General features: G+C 43.4%; 1 protein-coding gene across 2 annotated transcripts in view; it reads right to left on the bottom strand.

Moving 5' to 3' along the window:
• MMD (monocyte to macrophage differentiation associated) overlaps window positions 1-21198 on the bottom strand; it is a 113326-nt gene that overhangs the window by 20686 nt on the left and 71442 nt on the right. For both annotated transcript variants that reach the window (XM_082271758.1, XM_082271759.1), the window contains exon 3: window positions 1659-1819. In XM_082271758.1, coding sequence (XP_082127884.1) covers window positions 1659-1819 — 161 coding nt within the window. The remainder of the gene's footprint in view (window positions 1-1658; window positions 1820-21198) is intronic.

The following is a 21198-nucleotide window of genomic DNA, read 5'->3' as shown; positions in this document are numbered from 1 at the left end:
GACGTGACATAGGATTTTCAGAGCATGGTGTTTTTAAAGAGGGCAAAAGCAGTTTCCTTTCTGATTAAAACTTTATATAGGGTCAACTAAAAAGCAAGCTGAGGGGGTAGGAAGAGGTGATGGGTCAGAGCGCTTACTCCGCTTGAGCTATTGAGCTCTGTAAAAAAATGGGTTGGGGAAGAGACTGGCAAACCTATGTAAAGTAGCCTGAAGCTCAAATTTCCGCTTGTATATAAAAATATTTATGTGATGTTAAACCAGAGATCCTCAAACTTCGGCCCTCCAGCTGTTGCGGAACTACACATCCCATGAGGCATTGTAAAACTCTGACATTCCCAGACATGACTAGGCATGATGGGAATTGTAGTTCCCGAACAACTGGAGGGCCATAGTTTGAAGACCCCTGTTTTAAACCAAGTAAAAAAAAGGAAAAAAAAAATTTTGGTTAGTCTCAACAATAATGGAAAAAAAAAAAAAAAATATATATATATATATATATATATATATATATATATATATATATACACACACAAAACCACCATACACTCTCTTTATTGGGGGCAATCTACAGTAGCCATGTTCCAGAGGTTTAAAGAACAAGTTTGCAAATATAGCCTTTCACCTTTTTCCTTCTGTCCCCTGAGAGCTTTACTGGGATCCTCAACGATCTGCCAGTTCAACTTTTTCTGCCTGATGGCTGATAAAGATTCTTGCAGAAGACTTCAAACACGGGGCACTAGTACGAGAGAGAGCATCCTCAAATTCCTTTAGATGTACATGCCCCCTAGCTGCCAGTCTCTCTATAACACCACACCAAATGGAGGTCTGTCCACATCTTAATGTTCTAAGATAAGTCTTTGCAGTCCACCTTACCTCTTTGGAATCCACCTCAAATGTATTAAGTCCAGATTATGCAGAACAATAACAGAGATAAGACAAAATATTCCAAAATAGGGCATTTAATAAAGTTTATTAACATTCAAAAACAGACATATTTTTGGGAATTTTTTTTTCAAATCCTAGGAAAGCCCCTGGAAATCAGATACGGTTGGCAACTATTATCTATAGGCACATATAAAGAAGGAATATGCACATCTAAAGGAATGCTAGGAATGCCTTCTTTTTAACAGAAGTGCAGGTAGTCTTGTCTCTGCTCCCTCAGCCCTCATCAATTCCTTGATATTCTCTGGTATATTTCACCTATAATGAAGGAGAAATGTATTTTCAGGACTATTACCTGCTGGCATTGGGTCAAACAATTACGGGCAGCAAAATGGCATTTTTTTTTTTTTTTTTTAATCAGAAAGGTGTACTTAATTTCTAAGTGGTGGATACTGAAAATACATTTTGGGAATAGCTTGGAAAAGTTAGAACTTCACTTTTTAATTGCTGTCTCCTTGGGGAACTTTCCTCCTTACATCCTGTTTGTTTGAAAGAACAGGAAGTGATGGGAAATCCCCCTCGATGAGGGCACAGACAACAATAACACTATTTTACTAGCAGAGTGAAGATGGTTTAGGACCTCAGTCAAGATTTCACTGTTGTCTGTTCTGTTTTAAAGTCAATGTTTCCCCAGTTTAGGTGGAAAGAGTGTCCCTTTGCAATCCCCCTTCACCATTCCCGTGAAACGGTTCTTTTTTACACCAAAAGGTACGTACCGTAGGTGACTCTTCTTCCAGGTGACTATATGAAACACAGTGGACACTATAAAAAGGGTACACAGGCCCATGCCATAAATCCAGGCAGTTATCTTTTCCCATCGGTCATCTGACATACGATGTAGAAGAGCACTTCCAATTATAGAAGGGACAATGAGGAACTGATAAAAAAAGAAAGAAAATATATGCATATCACAGCTTGTAATAAATTAAAAAACAGCATCTATCATGTCATCACTGGTCTTTTTACATAAAAGAATTTAAAACCTGTCAGTCAGTTTGAGCCTGGAAAAATAATTGCTAAATATACCACTGATAGATATATAAGTGATTTTGAAAAAAAATTGCAAAGCTATTTGCCTCGTGAAATTGCAATCATATTTGCTCTGTACAGATATGGGAAATAAATATTTTAACTGTTTTCTCTCTAGGTTGGATGTTCTTCATTTATAAGAATAGCGTGAATTAAGAAATTACCACATAATGGCCACTAGATGGAGCTAAGGATCATAGTTGAGTATTCATTGTCTTCGCCATCTAGTGGTTATAATGTGGTATTATTCTCATGAATTAAAGCTGAACTCCACCATAAAAGGGAATTTCCATTTGTCAACCTCCTCGCCTCCCAATTTTGGACACTTTTTGTTTGTTGGGGAGGGGGGGGGGGTACCTACTCCCACTCAGTTCCCCCATCATTTTACCCGCGGTCTTCTGGGACATGTCACAGGTCCCAGGTGGCTGTGGGACCATTCACAAAGCGTAGCGTGGCTTGTGCATTGGGGAGCCAACTGTGATGCTGCAACGAGTAACTGCCGACTTCCCAAAAGTAAACATGCTGGTGCTGGTGACCCAAAGATAGGCGAAGAACTGGCCCGGTTGAGGACAGCGCTGGATCCCTGAACAGGTAAGTGTCCTTTTATTAAAGATCAAAATATCAGCAGCTACAGTATTTATAGTTTCCAACCTAGAGGGAAAATAGCCTGGTTTGATTTTGCAGACAGACATTTCCATTGAATCAATGTACATGCAACTTCCTATGGACGCCGAGTGCAGTGAAACTACGTCGGAGCTGGGACTCGTAATTTCTAGGTCCCACACTGATAGCGCGGAGTGGATCACATGCCGGCGCCAGCTTTACTAACTATATCTGCACATGCTGTATACTCCTCATGCCAGGCAGGGCACAGATACATGTGAGTGCAAACTTTTTATTCATCTACTGTAAGTTTTAATATCAATAAAAACGTACTATACTATCAGTTCTTCTTTTTGTCCTTGGTGGAATTTTCTTCCCAGCCTCTCTCAGAGGGAGTATCAGGATGGAGGGGTGCTAACCCAGGAATCAATCTGGTTTTTTCATAAGCGCAATTTGACCTTCTGTCAAACACTTTTGGTGAGTTGCCATCTACCACATGAGCACTCGTGGTGAAGCATTGGGAAGACATATCGGTCGAGAATCTCTTTTTTTACAAAAAAATATTTTTCATTTTTTTTGGTGTTGAGTATTGTCACACTGGACTTTATTTTTTCTGTACTGAGTTTCTTGTCACATTTTTGTATTATGCACATTTTTCTTGATATGCAATGTGTTATGTAGATATTATTTGATTATCATTTACCTATAGCACAAGATTTTTGTATGTTCAAACGTGACCCCACACCTTTATTTTTTATCTTTAATTAGTACATGCAGCTTTGCTTGACTAATACCTCTGTGTCATGAATACAATTTATAATGTTTAAATGCCAAAGAATTTAGTAATTTAGTCCAGACAGTCTTGTGATCCAGTCACCAACTCTTGGACCACCACCTCACGGCTGTACGTACATAAAGGGTCAGTGATGCTTGTGACATCATTGACCTAATATGGGCACACAGTCATGTTAGGTTTTGGATGTCAAAAGCATTTCTGCTCCTTTGTGCACGTGCAGATGTGGGGCAGGAGATTTCCCGTCCGCGGCTCATTGGCCCAGCAATGACAGCTTACTTCTTGTGACTCAACCTAAATTCTAACCGTGGGTGGCAGTCTGCTGGAGAGTGACTGCAATTGCAGTTACTGTTTGGGTATTCTGACAGCCATGAGCATCAGCTGTCAGAATACGATTGACACCAGGGCAGATTCCTTTCTTCCTGGAGGAACCAGGTAATCTAAGTGCCTATGACCAGCTTAAGCTATAGCAAAGGGGAAAGATTAGTAAAGGGCTAATGTTAGCATGCAGCTAAGTACGGCAATCATTGAAAAGACAAGTAATTACATAGGGGTGCTGAAGACCACCCTGGTTTATGCTGGATACCATGCTGGATTGACTGGATCAGTCACTGGTCATGGGTGGGTAATTGTGTGGGCAAAGAGAAAGCAATCCCTTCCAGTAGGACGCACCCAACAGTGGTGGTGGTGATGGACCCTCGTAGGGGCTTGGGCTGCTACCTTTCCGATACGTTCTTATGGTAATTTTTTTGTGCTTTGTCGTTAGCCCTGAAGAACGGGAGTCCATTGCCCTGAAACTCATTGGCTCGATGTACATGTTTACACTTTTAATAAATGTCTTATGCAGTTTTCTGGACACCGGGCGCTCCTTCTTCCCACCTAAGTCTTGTATGTAATTCCGAACAATCCTTCAAATATACCATTGAAGGAGCTTTATTAGATCTTTTTGATAATACCTGTTGATCCTGCCAGAAATCCAGTGAGTTTGTAAGTTCCTGTGCTCTCTGCCATTTGACCCAGGGCAAGCGAGACAAGGAAATGGATATTTTGATTGGATGGCATGGATAATGCATGTATAACATATCCCAGAATTTCCAATGCCCATTAACCATTATAAATATTTTCTATCCACGTTTCGCAACACGTCAACTATTCCAAGAATTTTATTATTTCAAAAGTTTATCTGGCCTGTCGGCCGTATACGGGGAAAGAACTGAGAAATTTTGCTCTAAGCAATTAACTAATGTGCTTTGTAGCATTATGGTAATTTTATTCTACTAAGCAATAAACCGGCACACAACCTGAACTTCACAAAATGTCAGCAACCAAACAACCGTGTCGGATTAAAACTTTATGGTGATATATATATATATATATATATATATATATATATATATACATACATACATACATACATACATACATACATACATACATACACACACACACACACACACACACACACACACACACTGTATCTCACAAAAGAGACTACACACCTGACACTTTTGTAAATATTTTAATATATATTTTCATGTGACAACACTGAAGAAATGACACTTTATTACAATATAAAGTAGTGAGTGTACAGCTTGTATAAGTGTAAATTTGCTGTCCCCTCAAAATTACTCAACACACAGCCATTAATGTCTAAACCACTGGAAACAAAAGTGAGTACACCCCCTAAGTGAAAATGTCCAAATTGGGCCCAATTAGCCATTTTCCCTCCCCGGTGTCATGTGACTCATTAGTGTTACAAGGTCTCAGGTGTAAATGGGGAGCAGGTGTGTTAAATTTGGTGTTATCATCGCTCTCACTCTCTCATACTGGTCACTGGAAGTTCAACATGGCACCTCATGGCAAAAAACTCTCTGAGGATCTGAAAAAAACAATTGTTGCTCTAAATAAAGATGACCTAGGCTATAAGAAGATTGCCAAGACCCTGAAACTGAGCTGCAGCACGGTGGCCAAGACCATACAATAGTTTAACAGGACAGGTTCCACTCAGAACAGGACTCACCATGGTCAACAAAAGAAGTTGAGTGCACATGATCAGCATCATATCCAGAGGTTGCCTTTGAGAAATAGACATATGAGTGCTGCCAGCATTGCTGCAGAGGTTGAAGGGAGGGGGGGGGGGCAGCAGCCTGTCAGTGCTCAGACTATACGCCACACACTGCATCAAATTGGTCTGCATGGCTGTCATCCCAGAAGGAAGCCTCTTCTAAAGATGATGCACAAGAAAGCCTGCAAACAGTTTGCTGAAGACTAAGGACATGGATTACTGGAACCATATCCTGTGGTCTGATGTGGTGTAATTGTGTTAATGATGTAATTGTGTTACATGATGATGTACGCGTGCGTGCATGACGCCATTACGTCATGCCACACTAAAAGGTAAACATTATAAATATAGGGCAAATGCATGACCACCATTTGCCATGTGACATTTCTGTTGTAGGGTTAGGGGTTAGAGTTAGACAGAGGAGAAACAGGAAAGGGTTTTGACTCAGGAAATAAGTCATGGACCCACCCAAAAGGTTAGGGGGTGTGGCCTCAGAGGTCAAAAAGCACAGCTCCACCTACTGCTGGACACAGCTGTTGGACACCGGAAGTAGGCGTGGACACAGGAGGTGGCGCTATGATGAAGCTTTGTTTTAAAGTGTTACTAAACCAAGGACCCTGTATTCACTATATCTGGTCTCCCACAGTACACGGAACATAGAAATGCAATTATTTTAGTAAATATAAAACTGCTAAATACCTTTTATCCTCAGCAGTATATTGCAGTACTGTGACTTCTATCAGTATCCGGCCCGAGCACTGGTTAAAGTTTGTAGGGGGAGTTTTCATTCTCCCCAGATTGTCCTATGAAGCTGCATGACCCCTGATTTTCAAAGGTTCCCTAGGTGCTCAAGTATACATTTAATGAGGATGCTCACTACTTGGTGATGCATAAACTTCACACTTTATTACCCATGGAAAGGACTGCGTTAACATTAAACTAATGTGTATATACAATGGAGATTTCCGTAAGAGCATCCAAAGCAAACAAGAGGTTTTCCATCACGGCAGCAAAATCCTAATATTTATGTACAAGCTTTTCCCTTCTAGATTCTAGCACAAACAACACCACGCCACGTGTCGGCTAACCTGGATTCCTGGAAAATTGGCTCACAGGAGGCCCAGGATACACCGCTGTGGACTCTGGACCATCAGGAGATAATCAAAGTGACATCAGGAAAGAGATAAAAGTCCAATCTCTGCTAATAATGTCAAAGGTCAAAAGGGTCACACTAGGAGAACATCAATGTGGGATTTAAAGGAAACCTGCACTGAGAGAAAAAAAAATTAATGCTGCCAATGCTGAGCCCTGCTTTAAAAAAATGCTACTTGTCTGGCTGCCATGTTGTTCCACAGGTTCAATACTTTTTTTCAATCAATTTCAAGTCAAATTCACTTTAGTACAAGTCACATTTAAAAAGACATATTTTCTTTTCTATTCAACCCCTTAACACCAGCGCCTCCTGGACCATTAAGAGGATTTTGATGCCGGGAGGCGGGGTGGGTTTATGATCATGTGACTGGCGTGATTGGCTGTCCCAACTGGGCGTCAAGCGCTGCATTTGGCTCACAATAATTGTGCCACAATCGCTGCAAAACTGCACCACATTTTAGGTGCTATTGAAAATAATGGCACCTGATTCAGCGTTTTCCGATTGTAGTGGGTTTTGAGATCACAGGCCACGTTTTGCCACGATTCCAAAATGCCCGGGTGTGAATAGAACCTTATTAATCTTACTCCAGTGTGCATGACGACATGTAACGTATAGCGCAATCAACGTTTTCTGTACATAGGCCCCACAACTTGTGAGTTTATGCATGTATGTGTATTTACATGGGAGCAAGAGGAGTGCTCCAAATTTTTATAGCAATGTTTTAGGAGCTTGGGTGCCACTTTCATTTTTTCCCCAATTAAAGTGGTTGTAGACCTCAGAGTTAGTTTTCCGCCACATAGCGTTTTGCTTTTAGGCCAAAAAGTTCAATTTTGGTCTCATCTGACCAGAGCACCTTCTTCCACATGTTTCCTGTGTCCCCCACATGGATTCTCGCAAACCGCAATTCTCCCACCTGAGCTGTGGATCTCTGCAGCTCCTCCAGAGTTACCATGGGCCTCTGGGCTGCTGCTCTGATTAATGCTCTCCTTGCCCGGCCTGTCAGTTTAGGTGGACGGCCATGTCTTGGTAGGTTTGCAGTGCCATACTCGTTCCATTTTCGGATGATGGATTGAACAGTGCTCCGTGAGATGTTGAAAGCTTGGCATTTTTTTTTTATAACCTAACGCTGCTTTAAACTTTTCCACAACTTTATTCCTGACCTGTCTGGTGTGTTCCTTGGCCTTCATAATGCTGTTTGTTCACGAAGGTTCTCTAACAAACCTCCGAGGGCTTCACAGAACAGCTGTAGTTATACTAAGATTAAATTACACACAGGTGGACTCTATTTACTAATTAGGTGACTTATGAAGGCAATTGGTTCCACTAGATTTTTAGTTAGGGGTATTAGAGTAAAGGGGGCTGAATTCAGATATTTGTAAAAAGTTTTGAAAACCATTTATCATTTTCCTTCCACTTCACAATTATGTGCCACTTTGTGACGGTCTATCACATAAAATACATTTATGTTTTTTGGTTGTAACATGACAAAATGAAAAAGTATTCATAACCTTTGAAATTTTTCACAAGGCACTGTATATAAAGTCACAGGTTTTCCATAATGAGATATCATGAGTCTATTAGACCCGGACGACTCTATCGAAGCTGAAGGAGCACAGATTGTGATTCTTTAGGTATTCACCTGGCCACAGCAGCCAGAAAAAGTAACAAAAAAAATAAATGGAAGAGACTAAATCAACTTTGTTCTGTGGTTCTTCAGAGATCAGTGACTTTTTTTTTGCTTTCTCCCCTCTACCTGGTGACATCTGCTGTGTGGGTCCTGGGCTTGCAGGGAGGATAGCAAAGCCTGTGAAACATGGTGGTGTGGTGGTCAGCACTTCTGGCATGAGATCTTCCACTTCCACACGAAAGCTGACAGTCACACACATTCCTGGTTGCGGTGGTACTGAGAGGGTGGGTAAACCTTCAGGGATTTCCAGCTTCCAGGGGGTTCGGCAGGTATTGTATATACTTAGTTACATATACATAAACATATATATATATATATATATATATATATATATATATATATATATATATATATACACACCATACCTGAAATTCTTCTCTTCCGGTTCGGCAAGGTACCTGTATGTTGTTGAACTTTCGGTGGTCATATCAACTCGGTACCATTTTTTTTTAGAGCCGGCTCTCTTGAACAAAAAATCTAACTAACTAATCTGATTTAGCTAGTTAACTAGCCGCTGGACTGCTTTTACTAGCACCACCTTCCTCGGCTTGCTCAGTCTTTCCTGTCCCGCTGGGAGACCTGAGCAAGCAGTCGGCCATTCCGCCGGCTGATCGGGAAGGCCGAACAAAGCCGGAATCGGTTTTGATTGGATCTCCGCTATAGTAACCCAAAAGCAATGACCTCACTTTGGGTTACCCGGATGTCAACGGTGGCATTTGTAAATAATTGAAGCCAATAAAAAAACACGAATCCTGGTGTTTTAAATGCTTTTAAGGGCAGAGGAGGAATCTGGGGTCTTATAGACCCCAGATCTCTCCATAAAGAGTGCCTGTCTCATGCCAATTGTTGTCACGAGGATGTTAATCCTTTTGACAGCAATAAAAGTTGTAAAATAAAATTAAAACAACAGGGTAAAAAGAAAAAAAAAAAGAAAAATTAATTAAAAAAAAAATAAAAAAAATAAGGTGCCCCTTGTCCCACAGTGCTCGCACGCAAAGGCAAACCTTGGAATCTCCATGTATTCCTTTATTTTATACCATTGCACTTTATATACACTGCAAACTATAAAATATCTGCCAGATGACACTAATCAGATTTCACATTCGAATGCCCAGGTCAGTATTAGCAGCCACTCAACGGTGCTCTCCTCTAGATTGAAGGATCAAAATCCGCACGTCGCCCCGTTCACGACAAGCTCATGTTTTTTAGCCAAAAGTCAAAGTGCCATTACTTAGAACCATTAATCGTTAGCCATTAGCATTTATCTAAGCAAATGCGAGCAATTGTTTAGATGAGTCACCGCCTTCTGGAATCCACCTGCATGGAACACCAAGAGGATTACGAACCAAAAGAAATGTTATTTGGTTTCCGGGCAGAAGAGGCATTCGAAAAATAGGTCATCTTCCTGTTGTGAAATCAAAAGGCATGTCAGGGCTGGATTTCGGGATAACCAAATATCTAAATACAAGAGTCATGTGTATTCTTCCTTAAATCTAGGTGTGCTTTGTGTATTCCTTGCAGATCTGTGCAGTAATCCGGTGTGGGACTTTACCTCCGTGCGGGAGCTTCCTGTAACCAAGACCGCTCACTGCTGCTCTCCTTCCTTGTGCAGTGGACCAGGGTGGACCAGGGTGTGCCAGGGTGGACCAGCCAGGGTGTGCCAGGGTGGACTAGGGTGGGCCAGGGTGTGCCAAGGTGGACCAGCCAGGGTGGACCAGGGTGTGCCAGCCAGGGTGGACCACAGTGGACCAGGGTGTACCAGCCAGAGTGGACCAGCCAGGGGTGGGCCAGGGTGGACCAGCCAGGGGTGGGCCAAGGTGGACCAGCAAGGGTGGACCAGGGTGGGCCAGCCAGGGTGGGCCAGAGTGGACCAGCCAGGGTGGACCAGGGTGGACCCCCCTACCTTGGGTCCTTTTGTCTCAGACTGTCTCCCCTCAGACACAGTCTCTCTGGTGCTCCCTGAGTGTCTGATTGCAAACGAAGCTTCCTTCCTGCTGTGCAGCACGCACTCTCCTCGGCTCCTCTTCAGTCTTTACTGCTGTGAGTGCGGTCTCGTCATCACAGGCCACCGCCAGCCACACACAGTGCCACACTGCCACTCCCTAATAGTCCCTCCTCCAGAGTGAGATGGAACAGTCCCGGACTTCCCCCGCCGCCACGCCAATTCCACGCTCCCTCCCCCAGCCAGCAGCATGACAACCTACTGGCAGCCAAAGCCCACGCAGACCAGGCAGGCGTGCCTAATTTCAACTGGGCGGCGCTGTCTGCAGGGAGCGGCGGGCAGCGACTGCGAGCGCTGATGAAGATGTTGCATAATTCATGATGGATGGGTGCAGATAGCGGGGCAGCGTGGCGGACCCGGCAAGGCCCAGTCGCGGACACCTTGCCCATCCCTGGATATGCGACCCAGCCAACGGATGGCCGCCATCAGAGCTCTGTCCTCTCAGCAGGAATGTGCCAGTTTTTGTTTCCCTGCAAAGCAGAAAACCAAAACATTTCTTAGTAAAAGCAGCTCAGAGTGAACGCACCAAGCACTGCTAGGCACACATATAGGCCCCCGTTCACACCTGAGCGTATTTCAGCTCGTAAAACGCTCATCTCTAAAGTCTCAAAACGCCCAACAAGCAAAGTCCCATTAATTTCAATGGACCTTGTTCACATCTGAGCGTTTGGTCGCCTGAAGCAAAATGCATGAAGCTCAAAAAAGTACATGAGTTAGGGCTCTTTCACACGGGCTTTCCGTGTGAGAGCTCCGCTGCGGTCCTTTTTTTTTTTTTCACGGAGCGGATGACATTTCTGTCATCCGATCCGTAGGTCCGCATATCATCCCATCCGTTTGCGGCTGATATGCAGACCTAATGTAAGTCTATGGGGATTGCGGATGTCAGCGGATGACACCGCTGACATCCGATTTTCCTTCCTTTCCGTTTTTTGAACGGAGGAAAAATAGGGTTCTGTTCCGTTCCAAAAAACGGAACAGAACTGAAAGGAAGGAAATCGGATGTCAGCGGATGGTATTCCACTGACATCAGCAATGCCATAGACTTACATTATGTCCGCAAATCATCCGCAAAAAAATAGGATGATTTGCGGACATACGGAAAGCCCGTGTGAAAGAGCCCTTACTTTTTTGGCAGATTACAAGCGTTTTTGTTAGAGGTCAATGCCTGCCTCCAAACACCTGCAAAAAACACCCAAAAAAAAAAAAAAACCCCTGAAAATTATACGCTCAGGTGTGAATGGAGCCTTAACCCTTTGATCCCCCTAGATGTTTTGCCCCTTCCCAGCCAGTGTCGTTCGTACAGTGACCGTGAATATTTTTTGCACTGACCACTGTATTAGTGTCAGTGGTTCCCATAAATTGTCAGTGTCAGATTGCCCACCACACTATCGCAGTGCCGCTATAAGTCGCAGATCACCGCCATTACTAGAATAAAAAATAAAAATTTCAGTGTATATATCCCATGGTTTGTAGACACTATAACTTTTGCGCAAACCAATCAATATAAGCTTATTGGTATTTATTTTTTTTTTACCAAAAATATGTAGCAGAATACATATTGGCCTACAATTATGAAGAAATGTTATTTCTCTGACAGTCGCCGCCCACTCATACAGTCATCACTTATGGGATGTCCCAAAGCAGTGTAGACATGAGGGGTGGGAAGCGCAACCGTCACAAAGGCAACGCAGCACCCTGGTCAGAGAAAGGAACCTTATCTGAAACAGAAAGGTAAAAAAAGCTGGGCAACAGAAAAGCTCAACATAAGTGATGACTGTATGAGTGGGCGGCGACTGTCAGAGGACGCAAGAGAAAACGGAATTTTTGTAAGAACTTACCGTAAAATTCCTTTCTCTGAGTCCTCTGACAGTCGCTGCCCCTCTTTTTTGGGGTTTGTGGACTATTTACTGCTTGCTACCAAACTGATTTGGGAATGCTGCTAGCAGGGGGGTATTGGACCAGAGGGACAGCCCCCTATAGGTGTGTCTATGCAAATTGTTTTGTGTTTTAACAAATCTTATGCCTAGCTTGCTCCTGTGGATAAGAGGTCCCACTGTATGGTGGATAAGAGATCCCACTGTATGAGTGGGCGGCGACTGTCAGAGGACTCAGAGAAAGGAATTTTACGGTAAGTTATTACAAAAATTCTGTTTTTTTTTATTTTTTTTATTGGATATGTTTTATAGCAGAAAGTAAAAAATTTGTTTTTTTTCTTTTAATTTTCGGTCTTTTTTCATTTATAGTGCAAAAAATAACCCAGTGGTGATCAAATGCCAGGAAAAAAGCTGTTTTTGTGTGAAAAAAATTATATAAATTTAATTTGGGTGCCATGTTGCATCACCACACAATTGTTAGTTAAAGCAGAACTCCATCCAAAAGGGGGAAGTTCCGCTTTAAGGACTCGTCCTCTACACCTCTTGCACAATTGGCATTTTGAGGAGCGGAGGGGTTGTCAGGTACCCGATTTTGACGCAAGTTCTCCTTCCTCCCTCCCTCCCCCCTGCAGTTTGTACTGGTGTAAACTAGGGCCATTGGAATACATGTTAATAACTGTCCATGCGTTTTTGATGCAGAATAAAAACACACTGGACTGCATCTGGTATGCACCACCCCTAACATGAACATATATGTATTTTTTAGCTGTTTTTTTCGATTGACAAAGTGCTGGGCAAATAAAAAATTGGAACTCCCACCAGAAAATGTTTGGGGGTTTTAACTAATCTTCAGGCCTAAAATTATTTCATTAAACAAATGTGCAAAAAAAAAGGCTCTGGCAGCAAAGGAGTTAAAACACCCAAACTGTTAAACAGACTTTTTGAATGGGTTCGGGAAGAGACACGCACGAGCCTTTTAAACCTAATGGAGTGACACATTAAAGTAAGCCCGTTGTTATTCCCTGCAAAATCAGAACAAAAGAATTGTAGAGAAAACGCGTTTGTGCTTACAGCGCCGCATTATTAAATAAGTCTGACTGTACTAATCTCCATTTGGAGGACTGTCTCGGTCTATGCCACATGTCCCCTTCATGACCCTCTGGCTGTCAAACCAGATAACAGCTGATCTTTCATCTGTTGGCAATGATTAGGATGACGAGAGATCTGGAGTATTTTCATCATCAGCTGGATACAAAACATTTCAAAAGCGAAAATTTAAAGGCAGATTTTCAATTTGCAAACAGGAGCAGTGCTACTACCTATACGGCCCACCAATAAACGAGCTCCCGGGTGCCCCATCCATAGCCGTTTAACTGAGTACATATGTAGAAAGATGATCCGCACACTGGTAGTTGCTCTTAAAAAAATATTCATCTTTATTCAGGAACCACAGAACACAACTGCTGATAAGATCAGTTGACGCATTTCAGCCTATAAGGCCTTAGTCATAACAGATATACAATTTGCCTATTTGTGAAATGTACATTTGGAGGACTGTCTCGGTCTATGCCACATGTCCCCTTCATGACCCTCTGGCTGCCAAACCAGATAACAGCTGATCTTTCATCTGTTGGCAATGATTAGGATGACGAGAGATCTGGAGTATTTTCATCATTAGCTGGATACAAAACATTTCAAAAGCGAAAATTTAAAGGCAGATTTTCAATTTGCAAACAGGAGCAGTGCTACTACCTATACAGCTCACCAATAAAGGAGCTCCTGGGTGCCCGATCCACAGCCGTTCAATGAGTACATATGTAGCATAGAAAGATGATCCGCACACTGGTAGTAGCTCTTAAAGAAAAATCTTTATTTAGGAACCACAGAACACAACTACTGATAAGATCAGTTAACGTGTTTCCGCCTTTAATGCCTTAGTCATAACAGATTTTCAATTTGCCTATTTATAAAATGTACAGAATCAGTCATTCACTATTTTTATTTTTTTCAATTTCACAGGTAAACTAGAGTTTTTACACTTTTTGAGTAAACCAATATTTCTGCAAACAGCACAGTCCATGTTCCCTGCTGATTGGAGATCTCTAGCTCTGACTAAGCAGAGGCTGTCAAACCTCTGCAGAGAGAGACCACTGCTTCCACACAGAGTACAAGGCCCCCTTTCACATGGGCTTTCCAATCAGGTCCGCCTGTCAGTTTTTCAGGGGGATCTGATTGGATGCTCCATGCACCCCTATGGAGCAACGGATGTCAGCAGTGACATGTCCGCTGACACCCGCTGCTATCCGTTCCGTGAAATCCAGATGTATGGAAACCCTAGTTTCCATCCGTCTAGAGGAGAGGTCTTCAAACTATTCCCATCATGCCTAGTGATGTCTGTGAATGTCAGTTTTACAATGCCTTATGGGATGTGTAGTTCCGCAACAGCTGGAGGGCTGCAGTTTGTAGATCCCTGTGTTCTGTGAGAATTACCTACCCCATGAGAAAAACCTACCCTCATCACTTCCGGTTCACGGCAGTGTATGTAACGCAGCGGTTACATTAAAACAGCTGTGCTGCAATATGAATAATCTCCGCTCCTATCCCTCTCACTTCCCTGATCTCGGCTAGTAAATATAAAAGCGGCGGCGGGTGCGTGAAAAGATAAATCACGGAGCCGAGAGCCGCTTTTATATTTACTAGCCAAGATCAGGGAAGTGACAGGGATAGGAGCGGAGATGACTCGTATTGCAGCACAGCTGTTTTAATGTAACCGCCGCGTGGGCAGGTTTTTTTCACGGTACACCGTGATCATTTCTTACTAGTGCGCATGCGCACTAGTCAGCTCCTCAGCTGTTCCATTACGTATCCGGGGCTGTGAGCATGCGCACTGCTGCGCTGCTCAGCTGTTCCTGGCCAGAAGTGACGAGGGTGGGTTTTTCTCACGGGGTAGGCAATTCTCACGGAATGGCCGCTCACCTCCATTAACACTCAAATGAGCGTTTCGGTGTAATCAATCACCATAAAGGACCTCCGGGTATTCATCTGTCTGTGCCTTCCATCTGAGAGAAGTCAGGTCACCATCTTGTGGACCATTTTTGTGGGATTTTTGTACTTAGCGTACTTATGGTGATTGTAGGCGTATTTGTTCCTCGCAGCAAAACAGTTGAGTACTCTCGTGATGTTTTGGTATTTGCTCTAACAGCGAGTGTCCCAGGAGTCGATGCATTTTCTACCTGAATGAGTACACCGGTATAAGGAAAGGAATACTAATTGGGCATTACATTGTGGAGATCCATATATTTATACCTAGAAGCCTCTTATCTATTGGAGAATATCCGGAGGTCCTTTATGGTGATTGATTACACCGAAACGCTCATTTGAGTGTTAATGGAGGTGAGCGGCCATTGCACTTAATTTTGGATCCCTAGCTTACAAAATATTGCACTTGCCTGTCACCGGAACCATCCCTTTTATTTTCACTGGACCACATATGAACTTTCACTACCCCCACTTGAAAAAACCAGCACGTTATAATTGCTGCACCTATTTATAGGACTTTGTTTTGCTATGTCATAATTTGATTATATTTACCCATTGATACTTATTATTATAAGCACCTTGTGGCATTTATTTTGCTCATCACCATATTTGCACCTTTGAATTTATTGCACAGAACATCCCCTCACCTGCACTGAATATTGCCAGCTTTATCACTGTCATTTTTTAGCTACCTCGGTGTTGCTCACCATCAGTATTTTATTTATTTATGATCTAGCACTGATCACTTTATCCATCTTTTTATCAGCGTCACTCATTTTATATTTTAGGAGTTTGGATGGTCATTTGTCTGCTTCTAACAATATTGTTGTATCATTATTTGTTTTTACCTACACATCTGGTCACATTTTGCATATATTTCATCCTTGTGGTCCACCATTCCCAAGAAATTAAGCGATTATTCTCTCTGCGATTGGCCCCTAGAGTTCTAGTTCTTTCCATTTCACTTTTCATTTCCACTTCCACTAAAGCCTCGTACACACGCACCGATTGTTGGCCGACCGATTGGGCGTCTTTTGTCCAGTGTTGTTGTGTTGGTTGAAATGTGCTCTAGACTGCACACGAATTTTGTCGGCCAACAACAACCAACTGCAGAAGTGATGTCATGTTCTGGTCTACTTTTTGTGTGTTTTTTCTTCTCTGAGCATGCCCAGTCTTGATCATCACATTTTGGTCGGCCGAAATCTGTACTGACTGACGAACAATCGGCCATTCTGCTGACGGCCAACAAAAATTTTATAGCATGCACACCAGATTTTGTTCGGCCGAAAAGTCGCAGTCGGTTGTCGGAAGCATCATACTAACAAGCCGACAATCGGCCGATCGGACGTTGGCCGAAAATTTACGGCCAACAATCGGTGCGTGTGTATGAGGCTGTACGCTTGACCTTTTTGGCCTGTGTATAAGTATGCAGAGCAGACATCTAGCTTGATACACTCTTGTGTTGTGGCAGTGACTGAAAAGTAGTGCTGAAATCAGATACAGTCCGGTAACAAGATTTAACAGGAGGAGGTGGTAGCCTCCATTTTTCTTTTGGGTCCAAGTTGCTTATAAAGGCAATGAAGGAGCACGCCCTTCACTTGGAATATGCTTTGACTACAAGCTTTACTTTGCATTGGTAATGCACAAGGTGATGTCACTGGGTGAGCAGTCAAACACATGGGAAGGGCACAGACATTTTGTCATTACATTGCATTTTACTGTCTGACTTCAAAGATAAGAGAGACAGCTAAGGCTTTCTCATGCGGTGTTAAATTTAAGAAAGCCATAGGTTGCTAAATTACGCATCATAGAGATGTTGTGATAGCCATATCTGTAACAGCTTACCAAAAGATAAGAACCCTAATGCACTGTACAGCAGGCACATGCAAAGCACATAAACAGTGCACAGGCTGTTAGCTAACCATACATTTAGATTGTGCACTCCCTTTAGAGCACGAGTCTCCAGCTTTCGAAACAAAGGGCGTTTTAGACTTTAGGGGAACAGATTCAGGAGGGTGGGAGTAGAAAATGTCATGCATTCAGTGGGAATAAACAATGCCTCAGTCTTGGTGATCAGTGGGAGTGAATAAATTACAAAGCAGGAAGAGGAATAGTTCCCCCTGGGTATCATTGGAAGTAACAGTGCCCCATCACTGGTATCAGTGGGAGGAATAGTTCCCAACCATTGGTATCAGTGGGAGGAATAATTCCCCAATCATTGATATCAGTGGAGGAATAGTGCCCCATCATTGGTATCAGCGGGAGGAATAGTACCCCATCATTGGTATCAGTGGGAGGAATAGTGCCCCATCATTGGTATCAGTGGGAGGAATAGTGCCCTATCATTGGTATCAGTGGGAGGAATAGTTCCCAACCATTGGTGTCAGTGAAAGGAATAGTGCCCCATCATTGATATCAGTGGGAGGAATATTGCCCCATCATTGGTATCAGTGGGAGGAATATTGCCCCATCATTGGTATCAGTGGGAGGAATAGTGTCCCATCATTGGTATCAGTGGGAGGAATATTGCCCCATCATTGGTATCAGTGGGAGGAATAGTACCCCATCATTGGTATCAGTGGGAGGAATAGTACCCCATCGTTGGTATCAGTGGGAGAAATATTGCCCCATCATTGGTATAAGTGGGAGGAATATTGCCCCATCATTGGTATCAGTGAAAAAAATAGTGCCACATTATTGGTATCAAGGGAAGGAATATTGCCCAATTTTTGTTACCAGCAAAAAACATACTGCCTCATCATTGGTATCAGTAGGAGAAATAGTGTCTTATTGTTGGTATCCCTGGGAGGACTAGCTCCCCGTCATTGCTATTAGTTGGTATCAGTGGAAAGAATAGTGCCACATCATTGGTATCAATGGAAGGAATATTGCCCCATCTTTGGTACCAACAAAATACATACTGCCTCATCATTGATATCAGTAGGAGAAATAGTGTCTAATTGTTGGTATCCCTGGGAGGAATAGCTCCCTGTCATTGATATTAGTTGTAGGAATAGTACCCCGTCATTGGTATCAATGGAAGTAATAGTTCCCCATCGTTGGCATCAGTGGGAGGAATATTGCCCCATCATTGGTATCAGTGCAGGGAATAGTGCCTCATCATTGGTATCAGTTGGAGGAATAGTTCCCTATTGTTGGTATTAGTGGGAGGAATAGTGCCCCTTAGATGGTATCAGTGGGAGAAACAGTCCCCCATCATTGGTATCAGTGGGAAGAATAGTGTCTTATTGTTGGTGTCGCTGGGAGGAATTGTTCCCTGTCCTTGATATCAGTTGAAGGAATAGTACCGCATCATTGGTATCAGCAGCAGAAATAGTGTCCCCATCATTGGGACAGTGGCAAGAATTATGCTCTGCTGTTTGTGTCAGTGGAAAAAATAGTTCCCCGTCGTTGATATCAGTTGGAGGAATAGTGCCCTATCATTGGTATCAGTCAGAACAATGCCTCATTGTTGATATCCGTGGAAGGAATAGTACCCCATCATTGGTATCAGTGGAAGAAATAGTGACCCATCGTCTGGATCAGTGGCAAGAATTATGGTCCTCTGTTGGTGTCAGTAGGAGGAATAGTGCCTAGTATATTTGGGATACTATAGTGCCCAAGGGCCTGAAAAAAGCCAGGAGGGCCATATCTTTCTTTCATTCAAGCTCACAGGAAGTGACAAAGGACATCACATTTTAAAATCAACAGATATTCTCTTTTACTTATATAACGAAGGAATATCCGATGAACACGGCCAGCAAAGAAAGGAAAATTCTTACCACAGCGCCACTAGACCTACAGTATATAGCGTATAGCGATAAATAAAGGAATACTAATAATACTGTTCAAATGATGCAAGCTAAACATTAATGATAGATGACATATAAAACAATGAATATTCCAATATACAGAAACACATGTAGCGCATCAAACAAACTCCCAGAAGGAACTGAAGAATTGTAATAAAAGTGCAAAGTGATATAACTGAAGAAAAGTCCTCTTAGTGACAGTCCTGCAATTCGCACATATGTATGAGCCGGCCACCACACCTCGTGAAGGGGAAAGGTAATAACCCCCTAAGGCAGGCATGGGGAACCTACGCTCTGGGGGCCGTATGTGGCCCTCAAAGTCATTTGGTCCGGCCCCCCATGCAGCTGAGTCTGTGTCTCTCAGCTGATCTGTCAGAATGGAGCCAATGCTTCCTGTATAGTTCCAGCTCCGTTCTGACAGTCTGAGTGAGTCACAGGCGGAGTGATATCAAATGCACTCCGCCTGTGACCAATACAGGAAACATTGCCTCTTCCTCCAGCATGGCGCCGCTGCTAGCCAGCATTTCCCGCCAGCAGCACACACAGCAGTACCAGCCAGAGCCAGCAGTACCAGCCAGAGCCAGCAGTACTCCCAGCAGTATAAGCCAGAGCCAGCAGTACCCACAGCAGTATAAGCCAGAGCCAGCAGTACCCACAGCAGAATAAGCCAGAGCCAGCAGTACCCACAGCAGTACCAGCCAGAGCCAGCAGTACCCACAGCAGTACCAGCCAGAACCAGTAGTACCCACAGCAGTACCAGACAGAGTCAGCAGTACCTACAGCACAGTACCAGCCAGCAGTACCTACAGCACAGTACCAGCCAGCAGCACCCACAGCAGTACCAGCCTGAGCCAGCAGTACCAGCCAGCAGTACTAGCCAGCAGTACCCACAGCACAGTACCAACCAGCAGTACCAGCCTGAGCCAGCAGTACCCAAGGCAGTACCTACAGCACAGTACCAGCCTGAATCAGCAATACCCACAGCAGTACCAGCCTGAGCCAGCAGTACCAGCCAGCGGGCACAGTACAAACCAGCAGTACCACAGCACAGTACAAGCCAGCAGTACCAGCCTGAGCCAGCAGTACCCACAGCTGTACCCACCAGCAGTACCAGCCAGCTATACCCGCCAGCATTACCCGCCAGCAGTTCTTTTCAAAACTTACCACCACAAAGTCGACTGCGCTCCAGACTGACAGACACAAACCTGGAAAACCAGTTGCGAGTAGCAACATCAATACCAGCTAACATCACATACCTCACCAAAGAGAAGCAGTTGCAGCCATCACATTAGGGGTGAGTCAATTAAATTTTTGACCAAATATAACAGGCACATTTTTAAGTTGATAATTTTGTATGGCCCCCGAATGATTTTATAAATACCCAAATGGCCCTTGGCAGAAAAAAGGTTCCCCCCCCCCTGCCCTAAGGGGTAAACACTTACCAGATGCCTGGTAAATAACAGCGTATTAAATCAATTTCATAGCCAGCTGTACACGGGGGTGTTCCTTTAATGGCCGTAAACAATACAGGGATCCATATGATAAGAGAACAAAGGGACCATAGTGTAAAACCATAAAACAATGGGTACTTTATTAAAATAAATAAGTTACATAAGTTAAATAAGTTACACTCACATGTGAAGTAGCATATGCACGCATATGCACTGCGGTCATTTCTGTATGTGGGATGAGCTAACATACAAGGTGAACACCAGTTGGTATTGCACGGTGCAGCACAATATGGTGGAAGGCCCATCGGTGCACAATGCACTGGGTTCAGTGGCTTAATCATGTAAGTAATTGCATGCATGTAAAAACACAAAGCATAGTCTGAATTATCCCTTAAAGCGGAGTTCCGGTCTATTTTGCAACTTTAGTGATTCCTGGAGTGCTCGCTGTGCTGATCAACAATTGGGCATTTTGAATTTTTTTTCGGGGATACCTTAACTTATTTTCAGGGCATTTTTGATTGTACTTCCTCCTTCTCCCCCCTCTGTGGCCACGGCCCCTGACATCACTTCCGCCTTTGCATTGCATCCTGGGAGCTGTTTGTCATCACTCCCAGGAGGCTGGAATCAGGAAGAACTCCCAGAACACTCCTTGGAATCAGGAAGAAGGACACAGCAGATTACACTGTGGCTTCAGATGCCCACATCCAAGATGGCCGTGCTCAGACAGCGTTTTTAAAAGTAAGATTTT

The sequence above is a fragment of the Pelophylax lessonae genome, assembly GCF_965119305.1.
Source record: "Pelophylax lessonae genome assembly, chromosome: 11".
In the NCBI taxonomy this organism is placed as follows: domain Eukaryota; kingdom Metazoa; phylum Chordata; class Amphibia; order Anura; family Ranidae; genus Pelophylax; species Pelophylax lessonae.
This window is presented reverse-complemented; position numbering and strand designations above follow the sequence as displayed.